General features: G+C 37.9%; 1 protein-coding gene across 2 annotated transcripts in view; it reads left to right on the top strand.

Annotated features, from left to right (window-relative positions):
- LOC149190080 (uncharacterized) overlaps positions 1-13372 on the top strand; it is a 138271-nt gene extending 124899 nt beyond the window's left edge. For both annotated transcript variants that reach the window (XM_089412020.1, XM_089412021.1), the window contains 2 exons: positions 12281-12347; positions 12528-13372. In XM_089412020.1, the coding sequence (XP_089268146.1) occupies positions 12281-12347; positions 12528-12581 (121 nt within the window). In that variant the 3' untranslated portion in view covers positions 12582-13372. The remainder of the gene's footprint in view (positions 1-12280; positions 12348-12527) is intronic.
- Positions 13373-13780: the final 408 nt, after the last annotated feature.

The following is a 13780-nucleotide window of genomic DNA, read 5'->3' as shown; positions in this document are numbered from 1 at the left end:
CCTTACTTGCTTCTGTGAATGTTTCTGGTTCTATCATAGATAGGAGGGCAACGACTTTTCTCTTGGGTGAGGTTGTTGTCCTTCTTCTGGTCTGCACACCTTCATCTCTATCGCCAATGATCTGTTCTTCTGGATGGTATCTTTCTACATACTTCATCTTTGAAGGGGTATGAGGTGGTTCTCTTTCCTCTTCTTCTTCATCATCATCTATCTCTTCTTCTTTAGGTTCTTCTTCTTCAATGAGAAAGTCATCTTCCTGTTCTTCAATTTCCTTTTCTGGAAGATCTTCATCAACCTTTACATCGATGCTTTCCACTATTTTCTTCAGTCGAAAATTGTAGCACTTGTAAGCCTTGCTCCGTGGAGAGTATCCAAGAAATATCCCCTCATCAACCCGAGAATCAAACTTTCCAGGTGAACCATCATTTATTTTTATGAAGCACTTGCTTCCAAATATTTTGAAATACTTCACCGAAGCAGGTCTCCCTTTCCATAGCTCATAAGGAGTTTTGGCACAATTTGGTCTTAATTGAGTCCGATTCAATGTATAGACAGCTGTCCCTACTGCTTCCCTCCAGAATTTAGGTTGTAGGTCTGCTGCTAACAGTATGGTTCTTGCCATTTCTTAGATAGTTCGGTTTCGTCTTTCAACTACCCCATTTTGCTGAGGTGTTCTGGCAACCGAGTATTCCCTTTTAATTCCATGCATATTGCAGAACTCTCTGAACTCGTTTGATGTGAATTCTCCTCCTCTGTCTGTTCTGAGACACTTAATTTTTGAATCTTTTTCATTTTCTACAAGGGCTTTTAGATTCTTAAAACACTCAAAAGTTTCAGATTTATATTTTATGAAATATATCCACATCATTCTAGTATAATCATCAACAAATAATACAAAGTACCTTTCTCCTTGGAGTGCTTGATTTCTAGTTGGCCCACACACATCAGCATGTATGATCTCCAAGGGCTTTGATGTATAGTGTTCCTTTGTCTTGTGGCTGGTTCTGGTCTGTTTTCCATGTTGACATGGACCATACATTGCTTGCTTTGGTTTGGACAACCTTGGGATGTCTTGTACAGCTTTGATCTTGCTGATATTGACCAGATTTTCGAAGCTGGTATGTCCAAGTCTCTTGTGCCACAACCAACTCTCATCTGCCTGACTCAAGTAGCATTTGTTTTCCTGAATCTTGTTCAGAACGTAAATATTGTCTGGTGTTCTCACTCCTTTTGCCACAAGTTTCCCTGAGGCAGAGTTCCTTATTTCACAGTCTTTGGTGCTGAAAACAACCTTATGTCCTTGATCACAAATTTGGCTGACACTCAGAAGGTTGTGTTTGAGTCCGTCAACCAGCAGAGCATCTTGAGCTTTTCCTTTTCCATTGATCAGAGTAACTGTTCCTCTTCCTGCAATTTTGCGAGTTCCGCTTCCAAAGGACACATTCCCTTCCTTTTTGCTCAATGAGATAAATTTCCTTCTGTCTCCTGTCATGTGTCTGGAGCACCCACTATCCACAAACCACTGGTTTCCATTATTTTGCGCACATAGAGCTAGGCCGCATTTGTCCATTGCAGAGATCTTGCTACTCGTCTTTCTTCCTTTGAGTGGGCAGTTTTGTTCATAGTGTCCATTATTGTAGCAAAAAGAGCAAGTCAGATCAAATTTAGTCAAGGGATCGAATGAATTGAAGGTTTTGATTTGTCCCTGTCTTTTGGGAGCATATGAGTTGATTACTTGGTCCTTATGCGTTGTCTTTTCACTTCTGCGAGCCATACAGTGTCTAGCTTGGTGATCGAAGTTTTTACATTGAAAACAGTGTCCAAGAAATATGGTTTTGAAGCAACCATGGTTTAATTTGCTTTCCTTTCTGAGAATTACTCCTCCCTTGTCCTTTGGATTTTTGATGGGCCCTTGGTGGAGTACATGTTTGTATTTGCTGTAGTGTCCATGATTCGACTCCACATTCTTCTTTGGAGTAACTCTTTCTTTATTCTTGGAATCTGGGATGCACTTTTGATAAGATACTTCTTCATCTTTTGGGTTGCAGGAAAGTGCATCGGCATAGCTTTTCACACTATTCTTAGTGCTTGAGGATTCTCCCTTGAAACCTATTCCAGACTTATCATGTTGAGGTTTTTGATTTTTCAGAATAGTATCAAGTATTTGAGAGCTTTTACAACCCTTTTTAATTTGCTCCAACTTCTTTCTCAGAGATACTACTTCGGCCTCACGTTCTTCACAAGTCTCTTCTTTTTCCTTAAGCTTTGTTTCCAAGAGATCTTCTCTCCTTCTTGTTTCCTCGTTTTCCACTTTGAGAGAGATAATTTTGTTCCGTAGTTTCTCGTTCTCTTCAATGGCACTTATTAACAGTTCATCCACATTTCCTCCTGGCCCCGAGTCATCATCATCTGTGAGTGCCATGAATAATGCTTCTTGGCTTTCATCATGATCGCTTTCCTCATCTGATTTCTTTTTGATGACCATAAACTCATCCTCATCAGACTCACCTTGCTTGGAGAGAAGGTTTTTCTTATTGAACCCTTTCTTTTTGTATGTCATTCTTTTAGAATTTCTTTCATCATCACTGTCATGTTTATGAGGACATTTTGCTGCATAATGACCTATTTTACCACATTTAAAATAGATAAGAGGATACTTGCCTTTAAGCTTAGATCCTCTCTTCAGCTTTCGTACATATTGAGCCAATTCGGATTCCACATCTGACTCATCACTACAGTCATTCCTTTCTTTCCCTTTCTTTGACTTTGAGGCCTTGAATGCTGCATCTTTGGAGCTAGGTCCACCTTTCCTCATTTCATAGGCAGTGAGAATTCCATGGAGTTCATCCATTTTGAGGGTGTCAAGATCCTTTGATTCTTCTATAGCACTTATTTTGGAGTCAAATCTGTCTGGAAGAGACCTTAATACCTTTTGTACAATAGTACTTTCTTCAACTTTTTCGTCCAATCCTTTCAGGGAATTTACCACTTCAGCTACTCGGAGGAGGTATGCTGCAATGTCTTCTTCCTCTTCCATCTTCAAACTTTCAAATTGTCTTCTGTGAGTTTGGAGCTTTGCCTTTTTGACTTTTGAGTCTCCATCGTACAAGCTGACTAGCTTCTCCCACATTTCTCTGGCAGAGTTACAGTGCATGATTTTTGTAAACTCGGAATCAGTGATTCCACTAGTGATAGAGTTCATGGATTTTGCATTTGCAGTGTAGGCTTTCCTCTCGTCTTGGTCTGTTGGAAGAGTGGAAGTCGCTCGGTATTCAGTTTGACAAAAATGCCAGAGTTCAGGTCCAAGGGACATTAAATAGTAAGTCATTCTTTTCTTCCAAAACCCAAAGTTAGTGCCATCGAACAGAGGAGGTTTTCCTGATGCTTCATGATTTCTCATCATGGTTGCTGATCCTTCTTCAAGCTGTTAGGCTAGAATGAAGAAGCCCGCTCTGATACCAATTGTTGGAAATACTGAGAGGGGGGTGAATCAGTGTTTCTTTTTCTCACTATTGTTTTACTAGTTAAAACATATATGTTCAGAAACACAAAATGAACAACAGGAATAAATGCTTTTATTAATATAACTGTGCAGTAAAAATAAATACAATAAATAGATTGTCACAATTGGTTGCCAAGCTCCAACTTGGACTTTGGTGAGGCTCCAACCTCCTGAGCACCAACTCTATTTTGCCAAGACACCAATCTTGGACTTAGGAGCACCAACTCCCAAGGACTTCAATCCTGTTCAATTCTGAGGCTCCAACCTCTTTGGTATACATTGGTGTGCTGCTGCGCTCTTTTCAGCTTCCACTGCTTCTGCTGCCCCCTTTTCTTCTGCTGCTTCCACTATCTCATGCTCAGGTTATCCCGTCCTCGAACAACAACAACTACTCTCACTGTTTTTTGCTGCTTTTTTTTTTCATATGCTCCATGCCTCTGTCCCTTCATTTCTTCTTTCTCATTGGCTCTTTGACTTCCTTTCTTCACAGGCTCTTCAGCTTCCTTACTTCGTAGGCTCTTCGGTTTCCTCAGCGCTTGCTTGCCCTGTCAGTTACCTCTGTTTATCCAACCGTTCCAATAATCACAGGGTACATACATCAAAATTATAACAACACTCCTGTTTTGCTCATGATCGCAGGCATACACTGGAGTAGCTTGACACTTCGACTTCCAATTTTTTTTTTTTTTTTGTCTTACAGGCTTTATCGGTGCTTTTAATCACCCATCGGAAGCCACCACCCGAGCGTTTTAATCAACCATCGGAAGCCACCACCCGAGCACTTTAAATCAACCATCAGAAGCCTTATATCATATGCAATATATGGCCAACACTATAAAAACCCCGCAGCCACATATATTTTAACACAGGAAAATAACGTAATTCCTGTTCTCATTCAACAGACGCGGATCTCAATTCTTATCCGTCCGCCTTTATAATTATCGGTGGATCCGGATTTCGGCGATCACTACAAAACTGTTAAGGCTTGACCTCCGACGAGGTGCGGACCCGACACACCTTTAGGCTGCCTTTTATTATGATTTCGGTCCCGATGGATTTCGGCGACTTCCCTTCTGGTAGTTTCAAAGTCTAACGGACCTTGCGGACTCGACGACCCATTAAACCATCCTCAATATAATACTTCGGCACCGAATTTCAGAGCTCGTCACTTAACCGCGCTGAGGTTCCTTTCGGACCCGAAAAGGTTTAGATGCCACGCTATATATATTTCGGCGGGTCCGCTTATCGGCGGTCGCCATAGACAATAACACTCCCTCCTCCGAACCCGATATGGGTCTGGACCAGTGTTTTACAACCGGCCCGTTTCGAATCCGAATCGGCCGTTTCGAACCGAGCCAGCACCAAAATCTTTGACCCGGCCAGCAACCCGGCTCGGTTGACCGAGTCACATATGACTCGGCTGAGTCATCCAATGACTCGGCCGAGTCATATGTAACTCGGTCAACCCGGCCGAGTCCGTTATGACTCGGCCGAGTCAATGAACCTACAGCTGGGCAGCGTAAAAGATGAAAAAAATTCACTTTTTATGTGATTTTTGAAAAAGTTAAATGCAGTTAATGGATTCTAAAGGGTAATGCAGTTTGAAGTGGTTTGATTTGAGGTATCTTTGAAGTATAAGACAGTGCCCTTGGCTTTAAGATTGGTCTTGTACATTTGTTCCCTGCATATTGGTAACTATCTTGCATAAGGGTAGACAAATTTTCTTTGACAGCAATCTAATACACAGTCCCTCGTTGCAGAATTTTCAACACATATCAGATCTGAATATCAATAAAATTGAGCCCTAGGAGCAGTGCAGAGAGTGGATCTTATGATAGTTTGCTCTTTTCTCATCATTCTTGTCACGGATTAAGCTACAGTAGTCTAATACTTGGTGACAGTGAGTTGTTTGAGGCATTTGGAGAACCTTTGAATATTGCATAAGTTCTCTCTGGCCTGGATAGCTTTGTTTTAGTTGCATCTCATTGGTCACTTGTTTCTAACTGTTAAATCATAAGTGGAAAGCTTCCCAAATAAGTGCATAACTAAAGCATTTGCTCTCTTTGTCTCAACTGTCATTATTTCATTAAACAGTTCTGAAGTGCTTCATTGGTTAATATTGATTGGTTGGGCATTTCCCACACTGAAGTACCTTGGCAGTTTGCATAATAAAGGTTCAATCTATTGTGTCATCTCATTGTACTAACATTTTCCTTACAGCAGTTACCCATCTTATGACTTGGCATTTTACTTACAAGTGTTTCTAATTTATAACTTGGGCATTGTTATTGAAGGCACTGGTATCTTAACTGTTAAATGAAAATCTTGAAGTGTCTAATCTAATCAAGATCTCTAATACATTACTCATTAATCACAGTTGCGAACGAATTATAATCAAGTTCATAAGATAGCTAAGTGTATCTCCTAGAACTTGTTGGTCCCCAACAAGTCTCCTAGTTCATGAGCCTACTTTGATCATAATACATATGTTGTCTTCCATCTATATTATAATGCTGTGTGTTTGGAAACATGAATGAAAATCTTTAAAATTATGTTTAAAATATTTAAAATTATGTTTTTTTATAAAAAAAATAAATATTTAATGTATTTTTTACAACGACCGAGTCATTGAAATCGAGCCGGCCGAGTCATTACCGAGTCGGAGTCGGAGTCGGAGTCGATCCTCGGCCGAATCGGAGTCGGAGTCGGAGTTGTAAAACACTGGTCTGGACCAATCTGAATAAGAATTCGCGTCTGCTCTCATCCCTAAGGGTTCCGATACGATATCGCTGCGATTTGCCTCCACTCCCGATAATTGTTAATACATGCATATGTGGGTTTTCATTGCCCGAACAACGCCCGATAGTATTAATAAAGGCATATATGGCTCCTCTTGCGCTGGCACTCCTCCGATATGGCTCCTCTTGCTCTGATATATGTGGCTCCTCCGATTTGGTTCCTCTGGCTCCTTTTGATCCTCTCGGCTCCGATATGCTCTGTCTCCTTCTCTTGAATATTGCCATATTGACATCAATGACAATCTGTGTCCAACAAGAAAATCATAGATTATTGTTTAGGGAAGGCACTTTTCACGATATTCCTTTTTGCATCTAGAAAGTCACTTAATTAGTTGAAGTGGAGCTCCACTTAATTAGATAGATTATTGATTTCTGCCTCCCAACAAGACTCTCTCTTTGATTTCATGTAGTTTGTTCACTATCAAACTAATTTTTGAGGTTGGGCATTGGGAAATTGCCTTTGTTTTCTTCTTGGACCTTGTGCTGGATTCTTCTACCTTAAACTTTGAATTTACATAATGACCCTGATTCAGTCACCCTTTCCCTAAAATCTTCTAGCTCTAAAGCGAGACCCGTTAACGTGTTGATCACTTCCCACCTCGTGTTTTTCCAACAGAGCACATTCATGCCCTTCCTTGAGGTGCAATCATCAATGTTTGTGTCTTGAGTTCATCTTTTAGCTGAACTATTGTTAAACGATTTCTTGTTGGAGATTGCCACCTTCAAGATTGTCATTCTTGGCCTTTTCTTTGGACACTCCACTTGTCTCGTCAATCCTTTACCTTTGCCTATAACATTTCTCCTTTTTTTATTAGCCAAAAGTCTATGCTTTGTCATAATCCACTTCTCCAACACCAATTGTGTATGTGGCGTGTTGACCCTGCTACCTACACCTACCTACAAGTCAGTGATAAAAGCCTTCAACCCCACAAGGTGTTGTTGGTGGCAGGGAATTCAGAGAAGGGGCTGTCACACTAATCCCAACTCTCTCCGTCTATAAGCTATCTCCTAGGTTAGCTAAGGGTGGTGGTCTCTAATGAAAAGTTAAGTTTAAAAAATGTGAGTTTCTAGGAGAATTGTTAGAGTTAAATATATTATTTTTTAAAGATTTATAAGCAAAACTGATATGAGCAATAACCATAAATACATAAGATAAGCATGAAATACATAAACAACTAGTGCCTTCAAAGTATTGCTCTTTAAGAAATGAAATCATATTTGCTTAGAATGAAGTGAAATGCTTTCAAATGGAAAGCCAAAATAATCTTGAAAAGTGAAACAATAAATTGTTAGCACAAGATATTATAAATGCTTTTAAGATGAATAACTCTACAAATCAAAGCATGGAAACTATCTTGCTCAAAATGATACAAAAATAACTCAAATGTTAGACCAAGATGACAACATGCAATTAAGTTTGCAACCCAAAATAATAGTACTTGAAAGTGAAATCAACCAATTATGGCAATAATTAAATCACAAGATGAGTTAATTTTCTAGTACAAGAAAAATTAAACTTGTTGCAAAATTTAAAAGGAATTAGAATGTTTGCATCCAAAGTGCCTCTTGAAAGAAGATTTGCATGTGAGACTTTAAACCATTAAGATAACAAGAAATTTAATAACTTTGCAAACAAAGCAAATATGATGGAATGAGTTCTTGGTTTATTTTATTAATTAGTGCTAAGGCAAAGTTACAATTGAACTCTAGTCCTCAGACCTCACCTTGCCCAAATATTTGGATCTCACAAAGAAGAGTCAATAGAAGTAGAGGGTCCCTAAAAGTCTATTCAACCAAGTTAAGTTGGAGGTAAGTTTTAGTGAGGCTTGGGGCCTTTCTGTAATAAAATGTCTAGATGAAGTGCAAATTGTGTTAATTCCACAAATTAAATTAATGTTTCATGCAAATGCTTCAAAGAGAAATAGTTTGCAAAACTTGAGTGTATGCATGTGGGAATTTAAATACAAGGTTAGTAAAAATTTGTATGTAAAGTGAAATGTGTTGCTTTTAAGCATGCACAATATGAAATTAAAAGCTAGAAAGTTAAGAAAAAATAAAAGCAAGATTAGGCCACCCACAAGAATCCCTCCTCTAAATGAGGAAGGGGGATGCCAAGGGAAAAATCCCAAGCTCCCTCCAACTTTTTATTTTTATTTTTTATTAGCGCTTAAAGCAGATAAAAATGCCGTTAAGAGGGCAGTCCACAATACGAGAGAGATCTTTACAAAGATGAGACTAACAGAGCTAGATTCTCCCCCCAAAAAATATAACAAGAACAAACTTGAAGATGAAAAGAACTCTCCAAAAGAGATTCACAAGGCTCAAAAGGCCCACGGCTTCGATGAGTTTGCAACTCTCCCAAGTGATTATGGCCTCCTTAGAAATCAGTCTTTGGATAGCGTGAGGGGGTCCTGCATACACACGAGTGAGTAGTTTTCAAAGGCTTTTCCTCAAGCTCCTTGTTGCCCAATGCTCAAGCCTATGGGCTGCAAAACGCAAAAAATTATCAATTGTCAATGTGAAATTAGAAAAAAGAAATCAAAACTAAACTTAGAATTTAATTTACGAAGTACTAGCTCAAGTAATGAGAGTGAACCCCCACAGTTGCCTAGCTTTAGAAATAACACTTGATTATGAGATATAACTTTGAAATAACTAGGACCAAAGAAGTATTTTGAATTTTAAATGGATGATTAAGTAGCTATAGATTAAGAAAACTCCTTTTTGCTCTTCGTTGGATGGAAAACTTGGAGCAAAAAAATGACCGAGTCTTGGATCGTTGTGACTCTAGGAGTGAGTTGTTCTAATTGGGATTTCTCTCACTTCCAGATGGATTCCTACACACAATACAAAAGATCTCTCCTACACACTTGAACACGTATTAGTTTGCACAAGATTAGAACAATATAATGAATAAGATAAACCAAACATTCCTCCTAAAATGAATTGACAAGCTTATCCCTGGAATACTATTCTAAATCAATAATATGTACAAGATAGCCTGCACACACCAATCCAAGCAATATGGCAAGCATAAACTAATGTTGATTTAACATGTTAAAGAAATTAAATACAATAGCAGTAATATGAAAGGACATCACCTCATAACGCCAAGAGAACACCAACCAGATACCCCGAAAGTCTTGATTATATTAAGAAAGTACGCAATGACATAATGACAGAGTTTCCTCAAGCCCAATAGCTTATTACATGATACAATATGAGAGCCCATGGCTCTATTATATAGAGAGTTGGGTGCAAATCCCAATGAAGAATGACAATGCCAAATGGCATTGGAGCTAATCCCAATGTAGAAGTGATTAAACAAGTGGCATGAGGTGACAATCCCAAAGAGAAATTCAAATTTGTTGAATGAAGCTACAATGCCAAGTGTAAAAATCGAATTCTAGCAAGCAGACATCATTTTCTTCTTCCCTTATGTGTCAAATTCGAATTTTATGATAAAATGACAAGTGTATATGGGTGGTAACCCATGTGAGGACAATTTCCCACAAAAATCTCCACCAAATATTCTCCAAAATCTTCCCAAATGTGCATTACAAATTCGAATTTCCAAGTGAGCAACTTTCTCATTTAATGCCATAAATTCAATTTTATTTGAGCACGTCTTTTCCTTGATTTTAAGAGTTCACATAACCTTGAGACTTCACTTTAATTCCCCATAATTTTCCACCACATTTCAACATTTAGCATATGTGGATATTTATTTTTCTCCATTTATTTAATTTCTGGCTTAATTAATTGTCAGATTTTCCACTAAACCTAGAAAAAATGGGTTTTGAGGGTTCAAAACACATTTTTAACCCCTTAAAGTGTGTCATAGTAGAAATTTGAGGGTGAGAGGTACAAATTTCATTATTCATACTCTATAAAACTTCTCTAGACATCACTTATTACATTACAAATACAATTTTATTAGCAATTTCTGTAGTGTGGAAAATCTAAAAATAAAAAAATGACTACCTAGACCTAACCAAATTCCATGAAATTTTTTGTGTGATCTAGTATGGTAATATACATCGACTCTAGACATTAAGATGTGTTAAGGGCTCAACCTTCAAACCGTCACCCCGGCTTTGGAGTAAAACGTGAGTGAAAAAATTGAGAAAATTATCCGCCTTTGAAAAAGAAGGGAGAATTAACCAGATAAAAAACACTCCAAGGTGTACTCATTTGTTGATCGAGCCCCACATCTTAGCCCTGTTACAGACTCAAAAACTCATTATTACTAGTATTACTTATTCCCTAAGTCACAGGACACGTCCTCCAAGGTCCCGTGTCCCGTATTTTACATGTTGGACACGAAAACGGCCCTAAAACGTGTCGAAAACGTTTTTCATCGTGTCCTATAAAATGTAAAACGTATTCGCCAGTTTTCGTCGTGTCCTGCATCTGGAAAACGTGTATTCCGTTGATAGAAAATGTTGCTGCATAAGCTGCAATTTTTTTTGAAAGAAACAAATAATTTTTGAGTGGGGCAGCTTAATGATCAAGTCTAGGCCCTAGTATTGATATTCTATTCATGGTAATGTTAAATTCTTGAAGTAAAAGTGACATTCTCCTTAATCTTCATTTTCATCATTTTACTTAAATTTTTAACATTACTAAGAAATGACTCGGGATGTTTGAGAGTGGTTCCGACCTCATTGGATTTCATATGGAGAAAGTAGAATTTTATATTTCATTCAAAATGCAGCAGACTTATCAGTTTTTCAGGATTGGGAGATTGTAATGTTTCCAGGTGACACCACCTGCCCGGGCTACCCCTGCCACCAGTAGAGGACGTGGTCTACCTCCTATAGCTCCTACTTCTAGTTCTTCAGCTTCTAGAGCATAGCAAACTCCACTGCCAACTCCACCAGCACCAACATCTACATCTAGAGGGAAAGGGAAAGCTGTGGCATTTTCTCGCAAGAGGGGTAGAGGAAATCAATAGGATTAGACTTTAGTTATTTTCTTATGTGCTTGTAAGTTGTACATGAACAATGAACATTGAATATTCAAGAATCAAGACCAAGCATATCACATTCTAATTTCTAAATAGTAAATTTTGATTCTATTTATTTTTTTAAAGTGAACTATGAACTTTGAGAAGTAATTATATTTTAATTTGATTAGATAAGCTGCAACCTGCAATTTAATATGGATAAAAAACTATATTTCGGTATCTATATATATATATATATTTATTATTAAATATATATAAAACGTGTCCCCTGTGTCCTGTTTCCAGGTCGTTGCGTTTCGTATTGAATACTCGTATTTACGTGTCCTCCGTGTCTCGTGTCCTCGTGTCATGTGACTTAGCTTATTACAGTTCCCCACAGAGTGTGGAATCCGGGTACAAGAAAGATGATGAGAAGATAAAAGTAGAGTTAAAAAACTTTTTTGAGTGATGATATATGATGGTACAAGTGTCTTCTAGATTATCCTTGGACATGGAGTCTTCATATAATCATTAGGTGCCACTCCGGTGGTCAACACAATGCAACTCCCTTCACAATTTTTTTTTCTCTTGTGATATTGTCTTCCCTGATAAATGTCAAAAAGATATGACAAGACTTGACCACTCTCATGGGTTACTGTGGTGTTTGGAAGCCTGTGTGCAAGCTTATTATAATAAGTAATCTTTAGTTTGTCCATCTCTTGTACTTTATTAAATATGTTTTGCAGCTTTTTCCATTAAGTATTAGAATAATTGCCATTATAATAGTTTAAATTGTCAAAGCAGTAGATGTAACAGTAAATTCTTGTTTTATCTTTGGCCAACATTAAAGCTTCATAGTTATATATTTTTCATGTTGGAGGTGCTAATACTTCTTGCTATTTACAACTATGTCATTGAATTAAAATTTTTAAATCACATGGCTGGTATTTTACTCGGTATTTTACTCGAGTCCAATTAAACCTTAATCTCTAGCATCAAACGGACTTGAAGAATTTGATGCTTTCCTTGCAGTTGGAACACAACATATGATGATTTGCTTGCAACCAACCAACCTTTTCCACAACCTGTTCCATTACCTGTGAGTCTTCTCTGTAAATCTCATCTTTTTTTTTCTTCACAGCAGCCACTTTTATTATTGCATGACAATAGTGATCGTTTGTATAAGTACTCCAACAGTAAAGGTTGAGTAACAAATGCTTAGAACAAGTCGGTATATTACTTGGACATGCATAATTAGACTCTACTGGACGCATTGCAGGAGATGATCGACTTTCTTGTGGATGTATGGCATGAAGAAGGGCTTTATGAGTAAATGTGATCCAATGAAGAATGATGAAGAATCAGAATTTCTTAGCAGTAAAAGGCTTCACTTTTATTGTGATTTAGGGAAGCATTAGAAGTTCTTAGCACGGCAAGCTTACATTTCTATTATGATTTAAGAGTTTTAAGTCCATGCTCATTGTATGCATGTTGAGTTTCCACAAATCTTATCAATAGAAACTCTGTTGTATTCCAACTTACAACTGTTTTACATTTTTTTTGACATTAATGTACGTTTGAAAGTAAAGACTCTTGTCAGAATGATCTTTATTTTTCTGTTCAAAGGGGAAGAAAGATTTCATGAACTCAGAAGTGACTGAAGCACAGATGTATGATCACCTTAGATCCCGAGTCTATTTAAATTCCCTTGTGCACTTTGATCAGTAAGCCTTCAATTCCTATTTCAGCTACAATGCCGGGAGTGTGCAGTGTCTTTTTTGTCAAAATCACCAACGACTTGCAAGTTACTCCTGGCTTTAATCGCAAATTCACCATTGGGTCAATAATCGGCTCAATTTCCAATGATGGACGACTCTTACAGATTCTGGGGTCTATCTATTTGCAAGCATCATCTATGTGCTTTTCTTACCTGGTCTCTCCACTTTTCCTTTTTTCCTAGATGAAGAAGAATCCTTAGTAGTTTCTTCCGTATCATTCTTGTAAAACAATCTCCAGTCAATTCAGAATCGTCTTAAGTGGGGTCCAACTAAAATTACCGATTCCTTCCTGGCTATGTCACTAGCCAGAGTTATTTTATGATTATTTATGTACATGTTTCTTATATCACGCTTTTGCACACCCTTCCAATTCTGTTCCGCCACGAGGATGTATTTGAGGGATCAAGTTAATATGATCTCAGGTCACTAAATGAAACATATTTATATGATTGGTGGCTGAGATCTTTATAGGAGTCCGTACTTGTGCACTATAAGATGGCGTTATGCTGATTATTAATTTCTGTTATTAATGTGTGAAGAACCAGCAGCAATTTGTTTAGGGCTGCTTATAAATTTACGTTCAAATAATGTCAAGAAAATCATTATGAGCTGTTTTTGACCAGTTCGTTAGCACTGCTTGTTTATGATGAAATAGGCCATCATGGATGAAGATAGTGTTGTGCAATAACAGTACATTATCCAGACCTCTTGTTCAACCATCTTGTAGTATTTTCTATGTGAATATATTCCTTTG

The sequence above is a fragment of the Pinus tabuliformis genome, chromosome 3_1 (assembly GCF_031772625.1).
Source record: "Pinus tabuliformis cultivar Carrire ecotype Pingquan chromosome 3_1, CPIR1, whole genome shotgun sequence".
Taxonomy (NCBI): domain Eukaryota; kingdom Viridiplantae; phylum Streptophyta; class Pinopsida; order Pinales; family Pinaceae; genus Pinus; species Pinus tabuliformis.
This window is presented reverse-complemented; position numbering and strand designations above follow the sequence as displayed.